The 24,565-nt window shown below is 37.8% G+C and overlaps 1 protein-coding gene across 1 annotated transcript in view; it reads left to right on the top strand.

Annotated features, from left to right (window-relative positions):
- The window catches only part of ATM (ATM serine/threonine kinase), a 132,116-nt gene that overhangs the window by 95,796 nt on the left and 11,755 nt on the right, over positions 1–24,565 (top strand). The window contains 14 exon segments of the mRNA XM_049778655.1: positions 582–701; positions 4,036–4,270; positions 4,711–4,878; positions 6,132–6,245; positions 7,150–7,367; positions 8,950–9,157; positions 10,023–10,136; positions 10,433–10,591; positions 11,022–11,160; positions 12,887–12,969; positions 15,777–15,917; positions 17,374–17,490; positions 20,284–20,434; positions 22,375–22,536. Of these exon segments, the coding sequence (XP_049634612.1) occupies positions 582–701; positions 4,036–4,270; positions 4,711–4,878; positions 6,132–6,245; positions 7,150–7,367; positions 8,950–9,157; positions 10,023–10,136; positions 10,433–10,591; positions 11,022–11,160; positions 12,887–12,969; positions 15,777–15,917; positions 17,374–17,490; positions 20,284–20,434; positions 22,375–22,536 (2,129 nt within the window).

Below are 24,565 nucleotides of genomic sequence, written 5' to 3'. Positions count from 1 at the left end.
TCCTAGCCTTTGTCAGTGAGCGCCCTGTGTGACTTTCAAAATAAATTTCAATTGTGGTTTTGGTAAGATTTGGCTCAGTTGAAAAAGGTTGCTGAACACTGCCCTAAGAAACACACTCTCTAATACATAACCCATGTGATTCAGTGTTAAACCCTAAATAATGCAGAAGTAATAGGCAATATCTATTGATAAACTATTTTATAACTTCACGACATCTTAAGATGCCTCATGACTTTTCTTTTGCAAGCATTTTTTGTTCATTTATTTATTTTGGGTTATGAAGCTGGACCCAGTAGTGCTCAGGGAACCATCATGCTGAGGATGGAACTTAGACCTCCTCCACGCAAAGTTTGCACGTAAATCTGAGCTGTTTGGCTCCTGCAAATATTGGGGGTGGGTTGGATCATTTCTGGAGATCCGGTGGTACGTGAGGGATCACACAGTGATGGGGATCAAACCCTAGCTTTCCACATATTGAGCATGACCACTAGCCTTTGATCTACTTCCCAAGTCCCAAACATGAATTTTTAATTTTCTGAACACCTCTCCTTAGTTTTCAGAATTTTCATTTCTCCCTCTAGAGTCAAAGAAGTAGAAGAAGTCTGTAAGGGAAACCTTGAGTCTGTATATTCGCTCTACCCCACACTGAGCAGACTGCAGGCCATTGCAGAGCTTGAAAATGTTGGGGAGCTTATCTCCAGGTACGTAATTAAATGACTTTTTCCAGCAAGGACTTCAAAAACCAGCCAGCCAGCCAATAGTTTTGATTCTTCCCTTTTATTCAGATACAAGGGTATAACTAGTGGACTAACTTTTACATTAGACATTTACATTAGACATTTTCAGAGATACTCTTGCTGAAACATTTTCTTTTCATTTATCTGTATTGCGCTTTATTTTTTTTTCTCCTGTACCCTAGAAGAAATTACTTCCTCATTGATAGGCTTCATACTGTATTAGAAATTACCTCAAAATAAAAAATAAAAATAAAAAAAAAGATAAGAGAAATTATCTCAAAATAGAGCCTGTATTTTTCTTGGTGACAGGGACTAGTTCTTAATGTTTATTTAGGGAATGTGAGTAAATTTACAGTAGGTGTTTAGAGGAGAGAGCCTCTAAAGATGATTAGGAGGAAGTACTTATTGAAAATAAGAGAAAGGTTATCTAGGGCGATATATGTTCAAGTTCAGAACCTGGGAGGGGGAGTTCCTACATATTTGATAGTTTTTAGCACCTGGTTATCTCGGCCAGTCTGAATCACCATTACTAAAGAGCCATGAAAGAACATATAATAATGATTCCCTTGTCTATCCTGTTGTGCCAAAATAAATCATAAAATATGTGTTCTTAGTAGGAAGTATGGAATTTTAGAGTCAAAAAATTGAATATTTTTTGAAAATTGCATAGCGAAAGACAGAAATATTTAAGTGAAAAGTCCGAATTCCGATAGAAACTCTCCAAAGTAACAGTATCCATATATTGGGACGTACGACGAAAAGTCACAGCAAAGATTTGATGAACTGGTGAACAGACATTTATGCTATCAAAACTTCCAGTTTGGAATGTAGGCTAATTATGCTTAGAGATGCAGCTCTCCATGTGCACTGAAGAATTCCCAGAATTCATTCTGAGAGCCCATAAAATCGAATCTTCTTTATATCAAGGCTTGGTTCGATTTGATTTGGGGGTGGGGAGATCATTATTCTGCCATGAGGACAATGACATGTGAAGTGTCAGGAAAACATTTACAGTGGATTTAGGACTTTTCATATAGTCCTCCCTTTTTCAACTTCATGTCCATATGAAGCATTATTTCTTTATATATTCTTTATATTTTAGCCAAGATATTGTATTGACAAATGAAATACAGAAGCATGCATGAGAATTCATCTGTCTCTGATAAAGAGATTTGCAATAATGCAAGACCCTGTCTTTTTGTTATTTTTAAAAGTGTTATAATTGGGCAGGGATGCATTGGGGGAGAGGCCACAAAGCTAGTATCCCTTCTATGAATGAAGAGGAGACCTGGTTTTGATCCCTGGCCCTGCAATATCCCCTGAGCACCACCATGAGTTACACACTGTGAATAACCCTTGAATACCATTGAATATGGCCACAAAACAGCACATCCATACCAAGAATGTTCTGAAGTATAACAGATGTTTGTTTGTTTTTGTTTTTGGGTCACACCCAGGCAGTGCTCAGGGGTTACTCCTGGCTCTGTGCTCAGAAGGCAGGTTTGGGGGGCCATATTGGGATGCCTGAATTTGAACCACCGTCTGTCCTTGGTTGGCCAGGCAAATGTTCTACTACTGTGCTATCTCTCTGGCCTCGAGTAGATGACTTTTTTACATTTATAATTATATTTTTAATTTCCCCTGATTCCTAATAAATAAAAATTAGATATAGCTGAATAAACAATAACTCTTTGGGTACTTCAACAATTTCTAAGAATGTAAAGGAATTCAAAGTTTGAGACTTGTGAACAAGTAGGGTGCTTGCTTTGCATGTGACTAATCTTGGAACTTCAGGAGTGATCTCTGAGCATTGCCAGGTATGGTACATAAGAAATATTTGACTTGTAAGTCTGAAACTAGATCTCAGAGGATCAGGTATGTGTAGTGCATACAGGAGGCATGAATTTAATCTCTAGCACTGCAGTGTTCCCCAAGGAGACCGTGTCTGTAATAGCCCCTGAACACTGACTGCCAGGTGTGACCAACGGCCAAAAAACAGGAAATATTTGAGACTGGTTGTGCTAGGATCCTTGCAGGAGGAATTAAAGTTTTGATTCCTATTGCTTTGTTATGTTTCCGTCACTGCTTCATCACCTTGTTAACTTCTTAGTCTCCCGGCGCCATTTTGACTTTTTTGTATAGTTAGAAAGGCTGGCTGAGGTTGCTTACCTTGAACACAGGATATGCATGCTCTTCTTATAAACAAACTGCATATGCTATGCATGTTCTCTTATTCTAGCAAGTGATGTTGCTAAATGAAGCCTTTGCCAGATGCTAGAAGTTAACTTCCCTGGGTTAGACCTTGCTAGCCAAAGTTATGCAGAGTCCTCTCCTGTGCCTAGGGGGCTACTACAATACATAACTGATGATGAGTTTACTTTATTTCCTTGTTGGCTTGTCTTCCTTTGTCTCAAGGACCTGAACACAGAACTCGTGAGGCAGGAATTCTGTACTGTAGGCCAGCAGAATGTATTCTCAAGGCATGGCCCCAAAAAACAGCAGCAACAACCAACAAAATGTTTGTTTAGATGGGCTTCTTTTCTTGGAGTTGGGGTATTTGGGGGCCATACCCATTGGTGCTCAGAATTCACTACTAGAGAGGCTCAGAGGACCATGCAATCTTAGGAACTTAACTCATGCTTCCTGCCTACCAAGTGTGAGCTCCAGCTGTTTAGCTGTCTTTCTAGTCCTGAAAGTTTTTTTTTGTTTTGTTTTGTTTTGTTTTTGTTTTATTGGGCCACATCCAGTGGCTCTCGGGGGTTACTCCTGGCTCTGCGCTCAGAAATCACTCCTGGCAGGCTCTGGGGACCATATGGGATGCCAGGAAGTGTGCAAGGCAAACACTCTACTGTGTGCTATATTTCTCCATCTTCCTGAAAGGTATTTTTAAGAACCATTTTTCCAACTCTTTAAGAACAAATTTTAAATCATCTGTGTTCTCTGTATTGTTTTTAAGAGCTGGGTCATTTTTTAGTTTACAAATTTTGCTTTGTATTTCAAACTATTTCAGTTTTATTAAAGGGTCAAAAAGATAGCACAGTGGTAGGGCTTTTTCCTTACATGTAGCTGACCTGGGTCCCATCCACAGCATTTTGTTTGGTTCCTCAAGTAAGCCAGAAGTAATTTCTGAGTGCAGAGCCACGAGTAGGCCCTGAGCACCGCTATGTGTGGCCCCAACATTATTTAGATTTTTTGTTTCGTTATTCAAAAACTGCTATGTGTTATATCTAAGACTCTTAACTTGCATAATAGCAATTTTTTAATTTCCTTGTGCTTACATGACTTACTTGGTTTTCAGATCGGTCACTAACAGACAACCTACTGAAGTATACAGTAAGTGGAGAAAACACTCCCAGCTTCTCAAAGACAGTGATTTTAGTTTTCAGGAGCCTATCATGGCTCTACGCACTGTCATTTTGGAGATCTTGGTGGAAAAAGAAAAGGAGAATTTCCAAAGAGCATGCTTTAAGGACATTCTCACCAAGCACCTCATAGAACTCTCCACACTAGCCCGAACTTTCAAGAACACTCAGGTAATAGGATTGAGACTGTTGTCATCTTTTAACATTTCTTTCATTATTCAGGATATAAGAAAGCATGAATGAAATTTAAAAAAAAAATCACTGAGAGATAAATTGCTGTTAAAATTATATTCTATACATTTTATAACACAAATTATATAGCTTAATTATTTTAAAGTCCAATTTTTGGAATTAGACCTAAATTTAAGCATTTGGGTAAGAAACTTTGTCTAACATCAAGTTCCTACCTATAAAATTAGGTGCCTAGCACCTCAGTCGTTTTATATACAGTGTACAGGTAGACCAACATGAATATAAAATTACATAGAGATTATAAAGAGATAAATGTACTTAAGACAGTACAAATAGGGACAGTTCCATGGATAGTTACTTGCTTATTATTACAAATAGGAAAAGTATGTCTTGACTCCCATATGTCGTTTTCATTTCAGCTCCCTGAAAGGGCAATATTTCAGATTAAACAATATAACTCAGCTAATTTTGGAATTTCTGAGTGGCAGTTGGAGGAAGCTCAAGTGTTCTGGGCAAAAAAAGAAAAGAAGCTTGCCCTGAATATTCTCAAGCGAATGATCAAGAAATTGGATGCCTGTTGTACAGAGGTGTGCTCTCAAGTATTTTGATAAATGCACAATCACATTAAAATTTTAAATTACTAATTCATGTATGGGAAATTATTTAAAAATCCATGAATATATTTTTAAAAATCTAATGAATTAGTAGATATTTATTTAGAAGTAACTTGCTTCTCCTATTTATAAAATTTTAGCAGTCTACCTATGGTTTATAACTTATCACTTTGTTAAGCCTTTTTTATTTTTATTTTTTTGTTTGTTTTTTTGGGGGCCACACCTGGCAGTGCTCAGGAGTTATTCCTGGTTTTGCACTGAGAAATCACTCCTGACAGGCTCTGGGGACCATATGGGATGCCAGGAATTGAACCCGGGACTGTCCGGGGTCGGCCACATGCAAGGCAAACACCGTGTCACTATGCAAGTACTCCAGCCCAAATGTTACCTATTATTGCAAATGCAGTTCTTAAACAGCTCTGTCTCCAGCATAGAGAGGACAAAGTAGAGGCATTTTTAGGAATCGTTAAATGTTTATAAAGGTTTTGACACATAACGGTGTCCCTTTAACCTACACCTCCTTAGTGACTGACTGATGCTTGTGGTACTGGGCACCTGTAGGTCAGCCTCCATTCTTTAGGAATGTCAGTCATCGTAGCATCAGAGCTTTTGGAGTTGGAACAGTACTGTATTTAAATATTGAATAAGAATATGGACTCTTGCATGAGGTTGACTAGAGTTACCTACCCTCTTGGTACCTCAGTTTTAGCTTTCTCCTCTATAAGATTCGGGATAATAGTATTTATTTTATTAGGTTGATTTCATATGGATTATATGAGATAATAAGATTTATATATGAATGCTATTAGAAGTATACAGTAAGTGTGAGTTGCCCCATAATGGTAACAATAAATAGAAGAGGATAATTAGTTCATAAACTTCCATACTTGATAGTCCCTTTTTTTTTTTTTTTTTTTTTTTTTTTTGTGGTTTTTGGGTCACACCCAGCGGTGCTCAGGGGTTATTCCTGGCTCCATGCACAGAAATTGCTCCTGGCAGGCATGGGGGACCATATGGGACGCCGGGATTTGAACCGATGACCTTCTGCATGAAAGGCAAACGCCTTACCTCCATGCTATCTCTCTGGCCCCACTTGATAGTCTTAAAATGGCTTTATGGTGAGAGCAGTTGAGAAGAAACTTGGTTAACCTGCTTCCCCCAACCCCCGAAAGAGAGGGTTACAAATTATAATGAGTACATTTTGATATTTTGTTCTTTATATTTAGGATGATGCCAATTTAAAACTTACATATGCAGAATGCCTGAGGGTTTGTGGTAACTGGTTAGCAGAAACACGCTTAGAGAATCCTACTGTCATCATGCAAACTTATCTAGAAAAGGTAAGATCTTTGAGCAAACCCTTAAGGTAGTTTTCTAGCATGGATAAACTATCCTTTTTATTGATAGTAAATATATTTCAAAAACAAATAAAAGATGTTGTTTCACCTTTCCATAAATTATTACTGTACATTTATTAAATATTTTGACCGTACAAAATAGAAATAGTTTTTAAATTAATATCTTTATTTAAATACCTTGATTACAAACATGATTGTGGTTGGGTTTCAGTCATGTAAAGAACACACCCCTTCACCAGTGCAACATGCCCATCCCCAGTGTCTCAAATCTCCCTCCTCCTCACCCCACCCCCGCCTGTACTCTAGACAGGCTTTCTACCTCCCTCATTCATTCTCATTGTTAGGATAGTTCTCAATGTAGTTATTTCTCTACACTCATCATTTTAGAAATACAGTTTTAAGAAAGAGGAAGCACTTTTTTTTTAAACTACCTTCTTTGCACCACCAACTGTTCTTTCCACACTTTATTTCTAATTATTATTACTTTGTTATCTTCAAAGAGAGCTGGTTGTGGAATCTTCAAGTCAGTTTTTATTTATTTGCAACTCAGTCACCTTACAAAGTAGTATTAGGACTTCAGTTCTCCAGCCCCTTTTGGCCTTCCTATTTCTCCCTATTTTTCCTTTAATTTTGGAAATAGCTACTTCACTAAATACACGTAATATGTTAGGGGACCTTTGTTTATGCACAGCTCTTTATCAGTATTTGCTAGTTTTGATTATTTCTATTCTGAAAGTTGTCTTCTAACGTCAAGAAAATAGTGTACCTCATAATGTGACCTTATATGTGTTAACTCTTAGTTTGGCTCTGTATTAGACCCAAGTAATTTTTTTTAGACGTTTCTCTACATCTATAAATACATGTGGTTTATGTTTTTCTTTTGCAGGCAGTAAAAGTTGCTGGAAACTCTGATGGAGAAAGTAATGATGAGCTCAGGAATGGAAAAATGAGGGCATTTCTTTCATTAGCAAGATTCTCTGATACTCAGTTCCAGAGAATTGAAAACTACATGAAATCATCTGAATTTGAAAATAAGCAAGCTCTTCTGAGAAGAGCCAAAGAGGAAGTGGGCCTTCTTAGGGAACATAAAATTGAGATGAACAGGTAAATGTGGTAATAGATGACAGTTTTGCATATACTGAACTGCATGTGTTTGTATAGGAAAAGTTACTTGACTTTTTACTTACTTTTTTTGAGGACTTTTGGTCAGACCCAATGGTGATGAGGGGCTACACTTAGCTGTGTTTTTAGGGGTCACTTCTGGTAGTACTCCGGAAACCATATGGTATTAGGGATTGGACCAAGGTCAGCCATATGCATGGAAAACACATTAATCTCTGTCCTATCTTCTCTAGCCATATCCCTGTAGTGTTTTAATTTTTATTATTAAAACTATATACATTTGGGGCTGGAGAGATAGCATGGAGGTAAGGCGTTCGCCTTGCATGCAGAAGATTGGTGATTCGAATCTCGGCATCCCATATGGTCCCCTGTGCCTGCCAGGAGCAATTTCTGAGCACTGCTGGGTGTGACTCAAAAATAAAAAAAATATATATATATACATATGTATATGTACATATATATTTGTTTTTGGGTGGCCACACCCAGTATTTCTCAGGATATTCCTGGCTTTGTGCTCAGGGGTGAACCCAGACAGAGGGCCATTTGCAGTGCTGGGAATGGAATTAGGTCAGCTGTGCTAGGAAAGCACCATATTACCTCTGTACTATCTTTCCAATGTCCTTGATGATTTTTAAAAATTCAGTTAACTATAGTTTAGAACACTAAAACTTGGCTTGTTGACACCTGATAGTGCTGTAGGTTTCTAGGTCATTCTAGTACTGCTCAGAAGACCATGGATACCAGAGAATAAACTTAGTACCCTGCATGTGCTCCAATCCCCTGAGATATCTCCCTGTTCTCAATTAACATAACTTCAGTATTAGATGTCAAAACCAAATCTACAATTTTAAAATTAAACCTTAGGAAACCACTGCCTTGATATTCTAATTTTTTCCTATTTTCTAAGTGTTTACTGTAAAAATTGCAGAAAAGAATTTAGCAGGTATAAACTTTGCTTGTGATCACATAGCTTTAGTTGCTTTCTCAGTCCCCAACCACACATTCTGAATACTTCCCTATGGTAAATGCAAAGATAACAGAAAAGAATGTGTAAATTCTCTCATCTGCATGTAAACCTGCATCGTAAGATGTAAGTCTTTAAGGATGGAACTATGAAACCCTTGACACTGAAGGGCTTATGTCTAAACTTTAAAAAGCACAGACTGGGTAGGACTGGAGATGTAGGACAGGGAGTGAGGCACTAGCCTTACACATGGCCAACCCCATTTCATACCAGGTACACAGAAGGTCCTCTGTATACTACCAGGTGTAGTCCCTGAAGACAGCCATGAGTTAGTTCTGAGCACTAGCATGTGTTCTCCAAAATTCCCAAATAAAAAAATTTTAACTAATACCTTGGTTGCTTAGGGTAGCTTTCAAAATACACAAACTTAAGGGAAAATATGGGTTTTTTTTTAGAGATTTGCTTTTTTCTTGAGTTTTCATTAGAGTTTTCTTTTCTTTTAAGCTTGTTGTGTACTTTTTTCATTTATATATTGTACATTGTATATGATTTTATAGCTCTGTAAATATAACTTTGTGATCTTTGATTACTCAATGCAAGATATACAATAAAGGTGCAGCGAGAGCTTGAGATAGATGAAAGTGCATTCCGTGCTCTGAAAAAGGATCGCCAAAGTTTCTTATGTAAAGCTGTTGAAAATTATATCAACTGCTTATTAAGTGGAGAAGAACATGACATGTGGATATTTCGACTTTGTTCCCTCTGGCTTGAAAATTCTGGAGTTTCTGACGTCAATGGCATGATGAAGGCAAGTCTTGGTTTTCTTTCCTTCCTTTTTTTTTTTTTTAATTTAAAAACCATGGTTAAAAAATGTTTATATTTGGGTTTCATTCATAGAATGTATAGCATCCTTCATCAGTGCCATTTTTCTCCCCCACCCCAATGCTTAGACAAGCATTCTACCACTCTCCCTCATTATTGTCATGATAGTTGTTCTTAGAGTTAGTGTTCTAACTGCACTATTCACTCATTGTGGCAAACTTCCTGTCATGAGCTAGTCCTTCTGGCATTCATCTCTATTGTCTCTGGATATTATTGCCATATTGTCGTTTGTTTTTCTTATATTTCACACATGAATGAGACTATTCTATTTCTATGCCTCTCCCTCTGGTTCATTTCACAAGCTAAGTAAAAAGAAACATGCAATTAGTAAAGTTCTACTAGTAACCTTTATGTGTAGAGGAGATTATTGTTAGAGTGGAGATTATTTTTTTCCAATATGTTCTCTTATAGCCTGAGAAATGGTGGAGAAATAAAGCACTTGTTTTGCATGTAACTGGCCTAGTTCATTCCTTGACACCACATATGGTCCCCTGGGCTCCACGAGGGGTCACTCCTGAGAATAGAGTCAGGAATAAGCCCTGAGCACAAGACTATTTAAAGTAGTTTAACTGGGGCTGAAGAGATAGCACTGCTGTAGGGTTTTTGTTTGCCTTGAATGCAGTTGATCCAGTACTGACCTGGGTTTGATTCTCGGCAGCCCATATGGGCCCCTGAGCCTGCCAGGGGCGATTTCTGTGCGCAGAGCCAGGAGTAACAACTGAGTGACACCAGGTGTGGCCCAAAAACCAAAAAAATAAAATTAACTCCCTTTCTTATTTTCTTTATGATAGAGAGCTGGAATGAAGATTCCATCATATAAATTTTTGCCTCTTATGTACCAGTTGGCTGCTAGGATGGGAACCAAGATGATGGGAGGCCTAGGATTTCATGAAGTTCTCAATAATGTAAGTAAACCTGAAGAGAAAAAAGAGCTGGTTTTCTTTTACATTAGTACATAAAGTGTACTATTACTGCATTATAGAAAATGGAAATATGAAAATAATTTTATAATTAATAGTCTAGATAAGAACAGGAATAGGGCTTTTCTCATTTTTTTGTTATTCACATAAGTTACTCATTTTCTCATACAGACTTTTCGGTCTACAGCTGTATCTAGTGCAATAATAAATACCTTAATGCACAATGAAAAAAGTTATAGATTTTGTGTGTATGAAATGAATGTTTCTTTATTTTCTGACAGCTCATCTCTAGAATCTCAATGGATCACCCCCATCATACTTTATTTATTATACTGGCCTTAGCAAATGCAAACAAAGATGAGTTTTTGACCAAGCCAGAGGCAGCAAGAAAGAGCAGAATAACTAAAAATGCACCTAAACAAAGCTCTCGGCTTGATAAGGTATTTGGAGTAAACATATATAACTTTTCCAGTTAACATTTATAATGCCTTCCTAGAATGCTTCTTAAGTCTCAGGGAATTGTAAAAATGTGTTTTGCTGAAATTTGTGATGTTACCAAATATTGGTTAAACATTTTGGAGTATTTTATAAAGTACAAGTGAAAGCAATAGTATTTTACCCTTTTTTTACATAACAATCAGTAAAAAGTAAAATTTATAAAGGCAGCCAATTCATTTCTTGTACTTTTGTTACATCTTATTTGTAAAAGTGATTGTTTTGGGTTATGAGGGATAATATTATGAGGGAATAGTATATGAGTAATAATAGTCCTTTCTTTGTTTAGATTTGTAAGTTGTTTTCAGTTTTGCTACTTATAACTGAAAAGTTTGTTGGGTATTTTATTATTAGTGTTTTGTTTTTTATTAAAAGGATCGAACTGAGGCTGCAAACAAAATCCTGGATACCATAAGAAATAGGAGACCTGACATGGTCAAAAGTGTTGAGGCGCTCTGTGACTCTTACATCATATTAGCAAATTTGGATGCCACTCCATGGAAAACAAAGAGAAGTATGTATATGACGATGTAGAGTTTCTTTCCTGCTGCTTTTTTTTAGAGATACATAATTATAAAACATAATATGTAAATGTCTAAAATCATAGCACTATAAGTGTAAATAAAGACAATTCTGATTCCATTTACACATAATCTTTTATTTATTTTTTTTGATTCATATCCAGTAGCACTCAGGAGTTACTCCTGGCTCTATGCTCAGAAATTGCTCCTGGCAGGCTCGGGGACCATATGGGGATGCTGGGATTTGAACCACCATCCTTCAATATACAAGGCAAATGCCTTAACCTCCATGCTATCTCTCCAGCCCCAAATCTTAACTGAAATTTCATCTGGTAGCTTCAACAACCTGTTATTTTTTTACGTATATGATAATAATTGTTGCATTAAGTCAGTTACCTGAATTTTTCTAGGAGGGAAAATCTAGTGAAAATTTTTGTTGCTGAGAATTGCACAGTAGCAAATTCATTAGAGTAACTAAGACTTTAAAACATCAAAGATTGGTGATGGTGTTTTGTGTGTGTACAGTGCCAGAGATGAAATTCATACATAACTCAGATGTTCTACCACTCAGCCACCTCTTTGCCCCAAAATCAAAGATTTTCAAAAATTATGTTGACTGTTTTTATGCTTTAGAACTTAAAAATGTGGGCCTGGAGAGATAGCACAGTGGCATTTGCCTTGCAAGCAGCCGATCCAGGACCAAAGGTGGTTGGTTCGAATCCCGGTGTCCCATATGGTCCCCCGTGCCTGCCAGGAGCTATTTCTGAGCAGACAGCCAAGAGTAACCCCTGACCACTGCTGGGTGTAGCCCAAAAAACCAAAAAAAAAAAAAAAAAAAAAAAAAGAACTTAAAAATGCAAAGGTTTTAATCATTACCTCCAATTAACTACTAGAATGAACCCTTTACATGTTGGGCGGGAAGACACTTCTTCTGACTCCAGGATCAGGATTTTCTCCTGTTAGTGCTTGGGGGACCTTTGAACCATCTCCTAGTCACAGTCCATCATTCTGCTTGCTGTGTCTGGTCAATAATTCTGAACTATTTATTGTATTATTTGTTCCTGTACTTTCTTTGTATATTTATCTCCATACTTTCATAATTATATTAATTTTCCTATTCAGAATCATATCTTTATGATTACATTTTTGCTTTAACATGTTTTAAAAATCTTCTCAATAGCATTTCTTCAAGCACAATAAGTGTACCGTGATACCTCAGCTCACATTCCATAGTAATTGACAGCAGTAATTGTATAGTATACACAGTGTTATGCAACCAGATCCCTCAGGTGGAAACCAGGTCTGATAAGTGCCAGGTCAGCAGGTTCTGAACCATGTTAACTACTGCTCTTCTCTCATGCTGTTATGCCCCACTTCAGGGTCTTCCTTTCTTTTTTTGTTTTTTTTTTGTTTTTTTGTTTGTTTGTTTGTTTGTTTGTTTTTTAGTAACCCGGGCAGCACTCAGGGGTTACTTCTGTCCCTATGCTCAGAAATCGCTCCTGGCAGGCCCGGGGACCATATGGATGCTGGGATTCGAACCACCGACCCTCTGCATAAAAGGCAAACGCCTTACCTCCATGCTATCTCTCCGGCCCCTCAGGGTCTTCCTTTCTAAATCATGGCTTGAACCATGGTATGAGTCACTGAGTTCTACTGCTTTATTTCATTGTTGTTCTTTAATTTGCAGTGCTCACTTAAACCCTTTTTCTTTACACACAGAAGGCATAGCCATTCCAGCAGATCAGCCAATTACTAAACTGAAGAATTTAGAAGATGTTGTTGTCCCTACGATGGAAATTAAGGTGATTTACCACTAACTTTTTACTTCTTTTCATCAAATAGAATCTTTTTTTATTAAATTTATTTAAAGAAAATGCACCACATAGTTGACATAACTGATCATAATGCATTTGTTTCAAAATGACCAAAAGCAAAGTCATTTAAAAAAATAGGAAATATAAAGAAAAACTAAAGAGATGGAAGAGAAAGGAAAAAAGAAAAAGTTCAGTAGCAAGTATATTTTTGAAAATTATTGATCAATGAACTCATTAAAGTACTAGCAGAAGGTTTAGTAAGCTCTTCTTATTATTTTTTAAGAATAAGAGTTAAAGAAATACAGTAAAAACAGTGTGAGAGTGGCAATTATTATTGTTTGCATAGGGCCAGCAAAATATGGAGGAAATAGAAAGGAAAAGCCTTGGCCTAAATACAAGGATGCCTTACCCCTGAAGTATTCTGGCATAAGACCAGCTCTGGGCTCCAAGCATACTAGGTTGTCCTACCCCTGAGTCATTCTCTGTGGTCCCAGTAAAATTTTTCACACAATTGCTATTGTTGATGTCAAGGTATCTGTAGTTAGAGATCTTGGCTTCTGTGCATATCTTACATCAAAGTCAGGATGATGTGGAGCATCCTCTAGTTTCACCTTACCATTCCAGGGCAATGCTGAGAGCCCTACTCTGAAAGCAGGTTATTGCTGTTGCTAAGTCGTATGGGTGTTAAAAGAACCTTTTTTGGAGTAAATCAATGCCAGGGCAATAGTAGGGTCTTGTTTGTTGTGGTTGTTTCTGTATATGATATCCATGGTTCGGGGTGAATATACAGTGTCCATTCTTCTGAGGCCTAAGCCAAGTTATTATGACAATGTTCAGGGTGTAAGGCCCCACTGCATTACAAAATTTGTGAGTTCCTTTCTCTATTGTATAAAGAACTTGTTTGATATGTAGTATTTTCCTATTTTAATGTGCCTATGCAAAAAAAGGAATAATGCCACAAGGTATTATTGGTTCATATGGGGGCCGAGGGAACAAGACCAACAATCCCTATAACTTGGTTCTAATATGAACTCTAAACAGAGACTTTTCTACCTAAATTCCTTATTGAACAGATCACACACACATACACACACACACACACACACACACACACACACACACACACACACACAGTGGGAGAAATTGTCACTATATGAGGATATTCAATAAGGGTTATAGCTGTTAAGGGAATACATCTAAGCTATTCAAAGGAGATATACATGTCCTTTTTAAGTTTTTAGAAAGTCAGGAGGGTTGTGTAAACTCTAGGACACCACTTTGAACTGTGATCTGGCCTTGTGGAGTCTGAAAAACGGCTCCCAGAAGTCCCATATCAGGAAATGTCCTCCTGCATGGACTTCTCAGAAACTGAGTCTGGTAGCAAGCAAAGGTCCACAGTGAAGGGAGGTGGAGGAAAGGAGGCCCCTGAGACTAGATCAATAGTAACAGAGTATTGGTTTCTTCTCAAGCTGAGATCTATCTTTACACTTAGGGAGCTTGTTGGCAACTGGCTTGAGTAGGAATAATGATCTGTTTCATGAGGAGCCAAAAACTGAGAGTACAAAGGGTTAAATGTGGAGTAATAGCAGGTGGAGGTGAGAGAGTGAAGGACTGAAAATGAGCTTGTAAGGTGGTGAGCCAAGGGGGGAAGGACAGTATACAACATAGGCATTTGTATAAAAATCTGTAGCCATTAAAATAAATTTATTTTTTGACATAGTGACATAGTATTAAGTTATACACATGACACTTTCAGATCATAATCTTTTATTGCTAGAAGTATAGTATGGTTAAGGATGTATATAAAAATAAAGATGATGGTGGGCCAGGTTGCCTTGTATGTAGCAGACCCAGGTTCTATCCCTGGCATCCCATATGGTTCTGCCAAGCACCACCAGATGTGATTTCTGAGCAGAGAGCAAGGAGTTAATTAACCCCCCCAGTGCCCCTGGGTGGGTTCTCCCCCCAAAAATTATAGTTTACAAAATGATCACTTTAATTACATTATTCCTATATAACTATTACTGTTGTAGCTATATCAACAGTTATTTAGCTGAAAATTTTTGAAATTGCCCATTAACAGTTATAAGCTAGAAAATACCTTTGTAAGCTTTTAAAGAATGTACATTGTGATGTTTCTGTGATGAGTTTGTTATATCTCTGAGTTAATATGTGTCTTGCCGTATGGTAATACCTGAATCCTAGTTTTATTAAAAATACTTAGGTAATTGTGTAATTTTGTTGTTGTTGTTTTTGTTTCATTTTGTTTTGTTTTTTTGGGCCACACCTGTTTGATGCTCAGGGGTTACTCCTGGCTAAGCGCTCAGAAATCGCCCCTGGCTTCAGGGGGACCATATGGGACGCCGAGGGATGAACCCCAGTCCTTTCTTGGCTAGCGCTCGCAAGGCAGACACCCTATCTCTAGCGCCACCTCACCGGCCCCAATTTTTATCATTCTTTTAAACCTTTTAAATATCAATTTTTTTTTTTCCTTTTGGGCTACACCCCGTGACTCTCAGGGGTTACTCCTGGTTATGCGTTCAGAAACCGCTCCGGGCTTGGGAGACCATCTGGGACGCCGGGGATTGAACTGTGGTCGGTCCTAGGTTAGCACTTGTCACCACCACTCCGGCCCCAATTAATTTTGTTTTTTATTTAAATAGAAACCAAATGTTTAGCTCCAGTTCTTATCAGAATTCACTGTCATTCATTCCTGTGTAACACTAAATGGCACTCATTTTCTTTAAATGCAAATAGTGTATTTGACCTACTGTCATGATTATACTTTTAATCAGGTGGATCCCACTGGAGAATATAAAAATTTGGTGACTATAGAGTCATTTAAAGCAGAATTTCGTTTAGCAGGAGGTATAAATTTGCCAAAAATAATAGATTGTTTGGGCTCCGATGGTAAGGAAAGAAGACAACTCGTCAAGGTGAGACTTTCCTTCTCTAATTTGTTTTTATACAGGAATGGGATAAAGTGAAACTAGTTAATACTAGTATTCTGTATTATGGGAGTCTTCATTTTTTTCTAAATAAGTGAGGAGATATAATAAATAATAGAAATACGTTCTTTTCTAAATAAGTGAGGAGATATAATAAATAATAGAAATACGTTCTTAGTGGCAAGTATTTCCTTCCATTTTTGTCTCTGAAGACCAATTTAAGTAAGAGAATATTTATTCAAATATAGATTTAAGTAAAAATATTTTGATTAAAAAACTAGAAATTGAGCTGTATGATCCAGCAATACCACTCCTAAAGATATACCCTAGGAACCCCAACACACCATGCAGAAAGCCCTCTGCATTCCTCATTTTGTTGCAGCACTGTTCACAATAGCCAGAATCTGAAAAGAACCCAAGTGCCCAAGAACAGACGAGTGTCTAAAGAAACTGTGGTTTATCTACACAATGGAAAACTATGCAGCAGTTTTAAAAAATGAAGTTATGAAATTTGCTCATACATGAATGAATAAGAAGCATATTATGCTGAGTGAAATGAGTTAGAGGGAAAGGGATAGACAGAATAATCTTGCTAATTTGTGGGATATAAGAAACATAAAAGATGGTGTGGTAATAATATCCAGAGACAGCAGAGTTGAGGGCCAGGAAGACCAGTCCATGTTAGGAATCTTGCCACAAAGAGTGGTGAATGCAGTTAGTATTGAGAAGGGCCACTGTGACAATGACTGCTGAACTCATCACTCTGAACGAAAAGAGATAAAGTGATATGCATGGTATCCCTTTGTTAGCAATAATGCAAATCACAGTGTCAGTGTCAAAAAGAGGTAAAAGGGAGGGGGGTAGGAGAGAAGAGAGAGAGAGCGAGAGAGAGAGAGAGAGAGAGAAAGAGAGAGAGCCTGCTTGGGGGTTGAGGGGGATGTTTACTGAGTGTACATTGTATGACTGAAACTAAATGATGAACAATTTTGTAACCACAGTACTTTTTGTAATTTTGTAACCACAAACGGATCATTAATTTTTTAAATATTAAAAATATTTTGAACATGTCCAGACACTGTGATGTTAGCAATCTGCTTGTTCGTTAGGAAAAAAATTGTGATAGTTGCTTGTTTTTGTAAATAGTTTGATTTGTAGTTACATGCTTTACTCTCCCAAACCTGGTGCTGTTAGATGCACTGGAAAGAGCTAGCATTCTTCCTTATTCCTCTGTGAGCAGTCTGGTCGTACTGGACCTCATTTTGCAGCAGACTATGGGTATGAGAATTTCAGGTCACCTACTACTAAAACAGCTAGGGGAGACTTTTTTTTCAATCAGCCTGCCTACCCAGTGGGAGATCTTTTTAATAAAAGAATAGCATTAGATCTTAGTAAAGAGCACAGATACTCAGAAGTAAACTAACTCAACCGTGTGATTACTCTGAAGGGCCGTGATGATCTGAGACAGGATGCTGTCATGCAGCAGGTTTTCCAGATGTGTAATACATTATTACAGAGAAACACTGAAACCAGGAAAAGAAAACTGACTATCAGCACATACAAGGTAACTTATTTACTGTGCCTCTAATTTGTTTCCAGTTATGCAAATAAAATTATGAATATATTTCTCTACTCCTTCAAGAAAAAAGACATATCTATGTGATATGTGCATATATATTTGAAAGTGGTTGGGGCTTCCCAAGCAATGTTTCAGAGGCTCATAATTACTCTTGACATTTGTCTTGACAATTCTCGACCCAGGCCCTCTGATGCTGGCGAACACCAGGGCCAACCCAACGGTGCACAAAGTTCTCTTACATCATCCCATGAGATGCCGGGCAGAGTGATTAGACTGTATCCCTGTACTGTGTCCTTGGCCTAAAATCTTTTTGATTTAAAATTCTTTGATGGATACAGTTCTCATTCTTGGTAACTGCATCATGTGTATTCACATAATTCTTTTCCTTTTCTTTCTTTTTTTTTTTTTTTTTTTTTTGGCTCTTTGTTTTTGTTTTTGGTGGTGCTCTGGGGACTATATGGAATGCCAGAGATCGAACCTGGGTCAGCCATGTGTAAGGCAAATACCCTACCTGCTATGTTATCTGGCCCCTCCACATAATTATTATATGAATCCAAATGTCATATAAAAGGGCATTTGGATTGCTTGTATTGCTTTCTTTTTTGCAATTAGTGCTGTATTTATTAACCTTAGCAGAGAGTATTTCCCAAAGTTGGGACAGCAGGTAAGTGCACCTATAATTTGGTGTAAATCTTGCTTGGTGTGCCAGTCTACACTGCTCCAGAGTACTCATCTCACTTCACACTGCTTGTTTAACTGTCTTTGGCCCTTCCACTAAATGCTCACTTAGCATGCTTACATTTTAAGAAATAATAAAACAAACTCATTTTGAAGAGTCTGTTTTCAAGGTGTGTCCTTTCTGTAATATCTGCATCCATATATATATATATTTTTTTTTTCTTTGTTTTGTTTTTAGGCTGCACCCGGCAATGCCCAAGGGTTACTCCTGGCTCTATGCTCAGAAATCACTCCTTGGACTGGAGAGATAGTATAGAGGTAAGGGGTTTGCCTTTCATGCAGAAGGTTGGTGGTTTGAATCCCGGCATCCCATATGGTCCCCCGAGCATGTCAGGAGCAATTTCTGAGCAAAGAGCCAGGAGTAACCCCTGAGCGCTGCTGGGTGTGACCCAAAAAAAGAAAGAAAGAAAGAAAGAAAGAAAAAAATCGCTCCTGGCAGGCTCAGGGGACCATATGGAATGCTGGTATTAGAACCACCGTCCTGCTCTGCATGCAAGGCAAACGTCCTACCTCCAGGCTATCTCTCCAGCCCCTGTATCCATATATTCTGTAGGTCATATTTATCTTTTATTTTGTCACTGCTGTAGCAAGTTTAATCATTTTGCTGGTTTAATCATTTTTACTGTTTCTATGAGAATATGAACAAATTAAGAAAATAGATGGGTAACTCTCACTGTACAGTAGAAAAGTTATTCTTCAGAGACTGTTAGGGTAATCACGTCTCTCTTTAATCCTGTGAAATCTTAGATACCAAAAATAATTTGTTTTCTGTGGCATATTAATTCTACTTAACCCACAGATATCCAACCCATTGACTAAGGTTGACTTAAATATGTAATTGGCAGAAGCTCTTTCATAAACATTATGCTAAAAAACTTCCTAGGACTGATGTTAGCAAGTAAGATTGCATGAAACACGTTACAAAGATGGATCAGTGTTAGAGACTTGCCTTGCAGGTCTGAGGCATAGATTTCATCTTGGTACCCACATACTCCTCCCCCTGAAAAAAAGAAATAAAATCACAAAACTATAAGAAAAAGTAGGTGCTGGAGAGATAGCATGGACGTAGGGAGTTTGCCTTGCATGCAAAGGATGGTGGTTCAAGTCCTGGCATCCCTTATGTCCCCCGAGCCTGCATATTTTTCTTAGCCTCAAGTTTTCAAGAAGTTGTCATAGAACTTTATAGTTTGTTGCTCTTAATTAATAGTTCCTTAGCACTTTACAAAAAAAAAAAAAAAAAGGGCCCGGAGAGATAGCACAGCGGCGTTTGCCTTGCAAGCAGCTGATCCAGAACCAAAGGTGGTTGGTTCGAATCCCGGTGTCCCATATGGTCCCCTGTGCCTGCCAGGAGCTATTTCTGAGCAGACAGCCAGGAGTAACCCCTGAGCACTGCCAGGTGTGACCCAAAAACAAAAACAAAAACAAAAAAAAAAACCTTAGCAAAAGTTCTGGATATTCTGTATGTTTAAATAGTCTGTTGAGGAATTTCTTAGCTGTTATAGAGCAGTAGTACTCAAATTAGCAGGCATCATAATAACTCATAGGGTTCACTAAAGTGTAGTCTGCTCAGCCTTATCATTGGATTTGTAATTAATTCTAGGATAGCTTCTGGGAATACTTATTTCTAGCACAATGCCAACTGGTTCAGTTTATGTTTCTGAACATACTTCCTCTTAACGGATCTGTTATTAAGGCATAATAAAATTGATATCATGTTAAGTGTTTTTTCAAAAGGATTTTCTTTAAATATTATTGGTATGAACTCTTGGAGGAAATAGTTAATTCCTCTACTAAATGAAAAAATGCAATTATGATGTAATAGTAATAAATAAGGTAATTACAGATGATGAGTTTCATTAAAGAAATTATGGAAATTTAGATATGAAATTTCTGAAGTCTAATCAGCTAGAAAATCTTAGGGAGCGTTGTCTCTTGTGGATATATTTATACATTGGAGAAATGTTTCATACTGACTAGATAGTTGAATGCTTGTTATGTCTCTTACTTCCTTTCATATCCAAATATTTAATGTTATTTCAGGTAGTTCCTCTTTCTCAGCGAAGTGGTGTCCTTGAGTGGTGCACAGGAACTATCCCAATTGGTGAATTTCTGGTTAACAGTGAGGTTGGTGCTCATAAAAGATACAGACCAAATGACTATAGTGCCATTGAGTGCCAAAATAAAAATGATGGTAAGTATATTTCCAAAGTTATAAATTATTTTAATAAATAAGTTACTAAATTTAAAGTTATCAAATATTAGAATACAAAGTGTTTTAATTTCATCATCTAATGGCTCTAAGTAAAATGACATGAACAGTTTTTAACTCACTCTTTTAGTAAATATTTGATCTTGCTGCATTCCATTCTGGAGTCATCCACATCCCAACTTTCGGGCTGTGTAATTTTTTTATTTTATAAGAGTCCATTTCTCTTCTCTTTTCTCACTGCTAGCAAAATACTGAGTGATATTCTGGTTCAGCTGCAGTTCAGGATCTCTAGTTACTTGCTGGCATTTGCTCTTGCTAACTTGTATGAAATTTAACCATATCTTGTCTGATAGATAATTTATTGGATACTAAGAAATCTTCTAACATTATAAATTCTTTCTTTTTCGTTTTGGGCTACAACCGGTGACGCTCAGGGATTACCCTGGCTATGCGCTCAGAAATCGCTCCTAGCTTGGGGGGACCATATGGGATGTCGGGAGATCAAGCCACGGTTCGTCCTAGGTTAGCGCGTGCAAGGCAAATGCCTCCACCACTTGTGCCACCACTCTAGCCCCACATTATAAATTCTATAATGTGAATAAAAGGAACAATTTGAATATAATTTTGTGGGTGGAGGTACTCTGATAATCAGTGCTCAGTGGTTACTCCTGGCTCTGTGCCCAGGAATCAGTCTTGGTGCTCTTAAGAAACCTTATGGGGGCTGGAGCGATAGCACAGCAGTAGGGCATTTGCCTGGCACATGGCCAACCTGGGACATACCCTGGTTCAATCCCCGGCATCCCATATGGTCCCCCAAGCCTGCCAGGAGAGATTTCTTAGCACAGAGCCAGGAATAACCCCTGAATTCTGCCAGATGTGGCCCAAAAAAAAAAAATAAGAAGAAGAAAAAGAAAACCCCATATAGTGTGCCAGGGATTGAATTGGTTGTTTGTATGCAAGACAAGTACTCTACCCATTATACTATAGCTCTATAGCTCTGGCCCCTGTTAAAAATTTGATGTTATAAATAAAGATTTTTCTGTCACTTTAAGAAAAAGCATAATGTCTCCAGAATTAAAGTTATGTGGTTTTGTTTGTTTTGGGGCCACACCCGATGGGTACTCAGGGGTTACACCTCGCTGTGTGCTCAGAAATAACTCCTGGTAGGGTGCGGGAACCATATGGGATTCCAGGAATCGAACCCGAGTCTGTCCTGGGTTGGTTGTGTACAAGTGCAAATGTCCCTACTGCTGTGCTACTGCTCTGGCCCCCAGAATTAAAAGTTTTTTGTGAGTGAAAATAAAAATTTTTGATTGTGGCAAATTTTTTAACATTAATTTTTACTGTCAAATGACATGTTTAATATTTCTATGTTAATAACATAATTATATCAGTAATTATTATTCTGTCTGTTAACTTTGCTTTCTACCCTTAGTCATAGTTAGTCTTTACAGACTATAAAATAACATTTTATAAAAACCATGTGGAGATAAATAATAACTTAAGTAAAACAAGTAACAGTGTTTGTGTGCCTCTCTTCCTTAAGATTACAGTTTAATCCCTTCAAGGGAATTAACACTTGTAATGAATTCCTTTTTTTTTTTTTTTTTTTTTTTTTGTTTTTGGGTCACACCCGGCAGCACTCAGGGGTTACTCCTGGCTCTGTGCTCAGAAATCGCACATGGCAGGCTCGGGGGACCATATGAGATCCTGGGATTCGAACCATCGTTGATCCTGGGTCTGCTGCTTGCAAGGCAAATGCTCTACCACTGTGCTATCTGTCCGACCCCTCTAGTTCATCTTTTTATTTCCTCAGTAGTTAATACATTTTCTTTATAGAAACTCATGGAAGACCTATACTTAGAATAATGGAAACACACTATTGAAAAAAATAATTTTATATTTTAACTATTTAAAGGAAGCACAAAGAAAATCTTATGAAGAAAAATATGAACTCTTCATGGATATTTGCCAACATTTTCAACCAGTTTTTCGTTTCTTCTGCATGGAAAAATTCCTTGACCCAGCCGTATGGTTTGAGAAGCGATTGGCTTATACTCGCAGTGTGGCCACTTCTTCTATTGGTAATTGTCTAGACATTTACTAGATCCAGCTTTTGAGTTGCAGGGGAATAATGGTGGGTATGACTCTAACCATTTTATTATTAGCTTCTGATACTTGGGTCATCCTGATTCTTAGCTTTTAGCTGTAGTTCTCCTTAGCTTTTAAAAGAGAATGCTCCTGCCCTATGATTTATCATTGTTCATTGTTGTTTAATAGTAAAGAATATAAATATGAGTATGAATGACTATGGGTTACTTTTTCTCTCCTCAATGTTTTTCTTACATTTTTCTTATGAAATTTCATGATACCTTATTTTATTATTCTTTTTAATTTTAATTTTATTGAAACCACTGTGATTTACAAAGTACTTCATAGTTGAGTTTCAGATTATAGTGAATCTGGGCCAATCCACTTCCCTCCACGAATGGTCTCCAAGTGCATCCTGTACCACCCCCTTGATCCCAGTCTTCCAGTATAACAGGCCCATTTTAAATTTAGATTGTTAAAGTTTGGTTCTCTTGATTCCATTATTGTTGCTGTTCGCTTGGATATTTAGTTTTGTCCTTTTTTAACACTAACAATGTACCTGAGACCACTTGGCCCTCATTCTTTCATATTTGTATTTCTCCTCTTCTACTCAGTTTCTTTCTACTCAGTTTCTTTACTTTTCTCTGCTATTCTCTGATGCCAAGGCTATTCAAGACAACTCTCATTTGGACCATTGCATTTCTTCATGCAGTTATTCTAAATACCATGTATAGGTGGTATTATTCTGTGCTTATCCTCTGGCTTACTTCATTAGCATATCTTCCAGTTCCATCCATGTAGCTGCAAGTTGCATGATTTCATCATTCCTAACAGCTATATAGTATTTCATTGTATATATATTTCATTGTATATACCTCATCTTCATGATCCACTCATCTGTTGTTGGACATCTAGGTTGATTCCAAGTATTAGCTATTGTACTGTGGGCTACAATGAATAGCACTGTGCATGCATCCTTTTGGATGAGTGTTTTTCTGTCCTGGGGTTAGATACCTGCAACAACCCAAGGCTGCTAGGGCTGCAGGCTACAGAGGCCCAACGCTGCCAGGGCTCTGTGCTGGAAGTTTTACCAGGGCCATGGGCCCAATTTCTGGGGCCTTGTGCCCACTGAGGGACTCCAACATGTAGCAGCCGCCCACCCACTACAAAGAGTAAGGAGAGAAGAGAAAGAGAAACTATGTACACTGGAGACTGAGGCCTGTATCTGCTTCCTGGGGGTTTCAGAGAGAGGGAGAGAGAGAGAGAGAGATGGAAATTCACTGGCCAGAGGTGGCTGGGAGAGGCCCTGGTACAAAAAAAGAAAGAAAAAAGAATAGATACAAAGCAGGCAGCACCTCTCTGATGTTTAATCTCTGACCTCCCACAGAGCAGCAGGCACTGTTCTGCTCCTTCTCCCCTCACAATCCTAGTTCCTTTTTTACTGAGCATGACCAGGGGACTGTGTCTAGGTTCAACAGTCATTATAATGGGGGTGTCCAAGAGGCATGTTCAAGTTCAACTGCCATATAGATCCCCAAAAGAGGGAATCCTGGGTCAACTTAATTTTGAGTTTATTGAGAACCCTTTATACTGTTTTCCATAAGCGTTGGACTAGGCAGCATTCCAACCAACAGTGCCTTTCTCTCCACATCCCCGCGAAGAGATTGTTCCCCATATTTTTGATATGTGCCATCTTCACTGGTATAAGATGATAACATTGTTATTTTGATTTTGATTTCCCTACTGATAAGTGATGATGAGCATTTTTTTCATGTGTCTATTTGCCATCTGTTGGCCTTCCTCAGAGAAAGTATCTGTACATTTCCTCTTTATTTTTGACGGGGTTTTTAGGTTTTGTACAGTTAACCTTTGTGAGTACTTTGTATATTCTTGATATCAAGCCTTTATCTGAGTGCAAAAATTTTCTTCCAATCTGTTAGCTGTCTTCTAATTTTAGCTCATGTTTGTTTCCGTACAGAAACTTTTTAGTTTGCTTTAGTCCCATTTATTCAGGTTTGATGC

Source organism: Suncus etruscus, chromosome 8 (genome assembly GCF_024139225.1).
Source record: "Suncus etruscus isolate mSunEtr1 chromosome 8, mSunEtr1.pri.cur, whole genome shotgun sequence".
Lineage (NCBI taxonomy): Eukaryota > Metazoa > Chordata > Mammalia > Eulipotyphla > Soricidae > Suncus > Suncus etruscus.
This window is presented reverse-complemented; position numbering and strand designations above follow the sequence as displayed.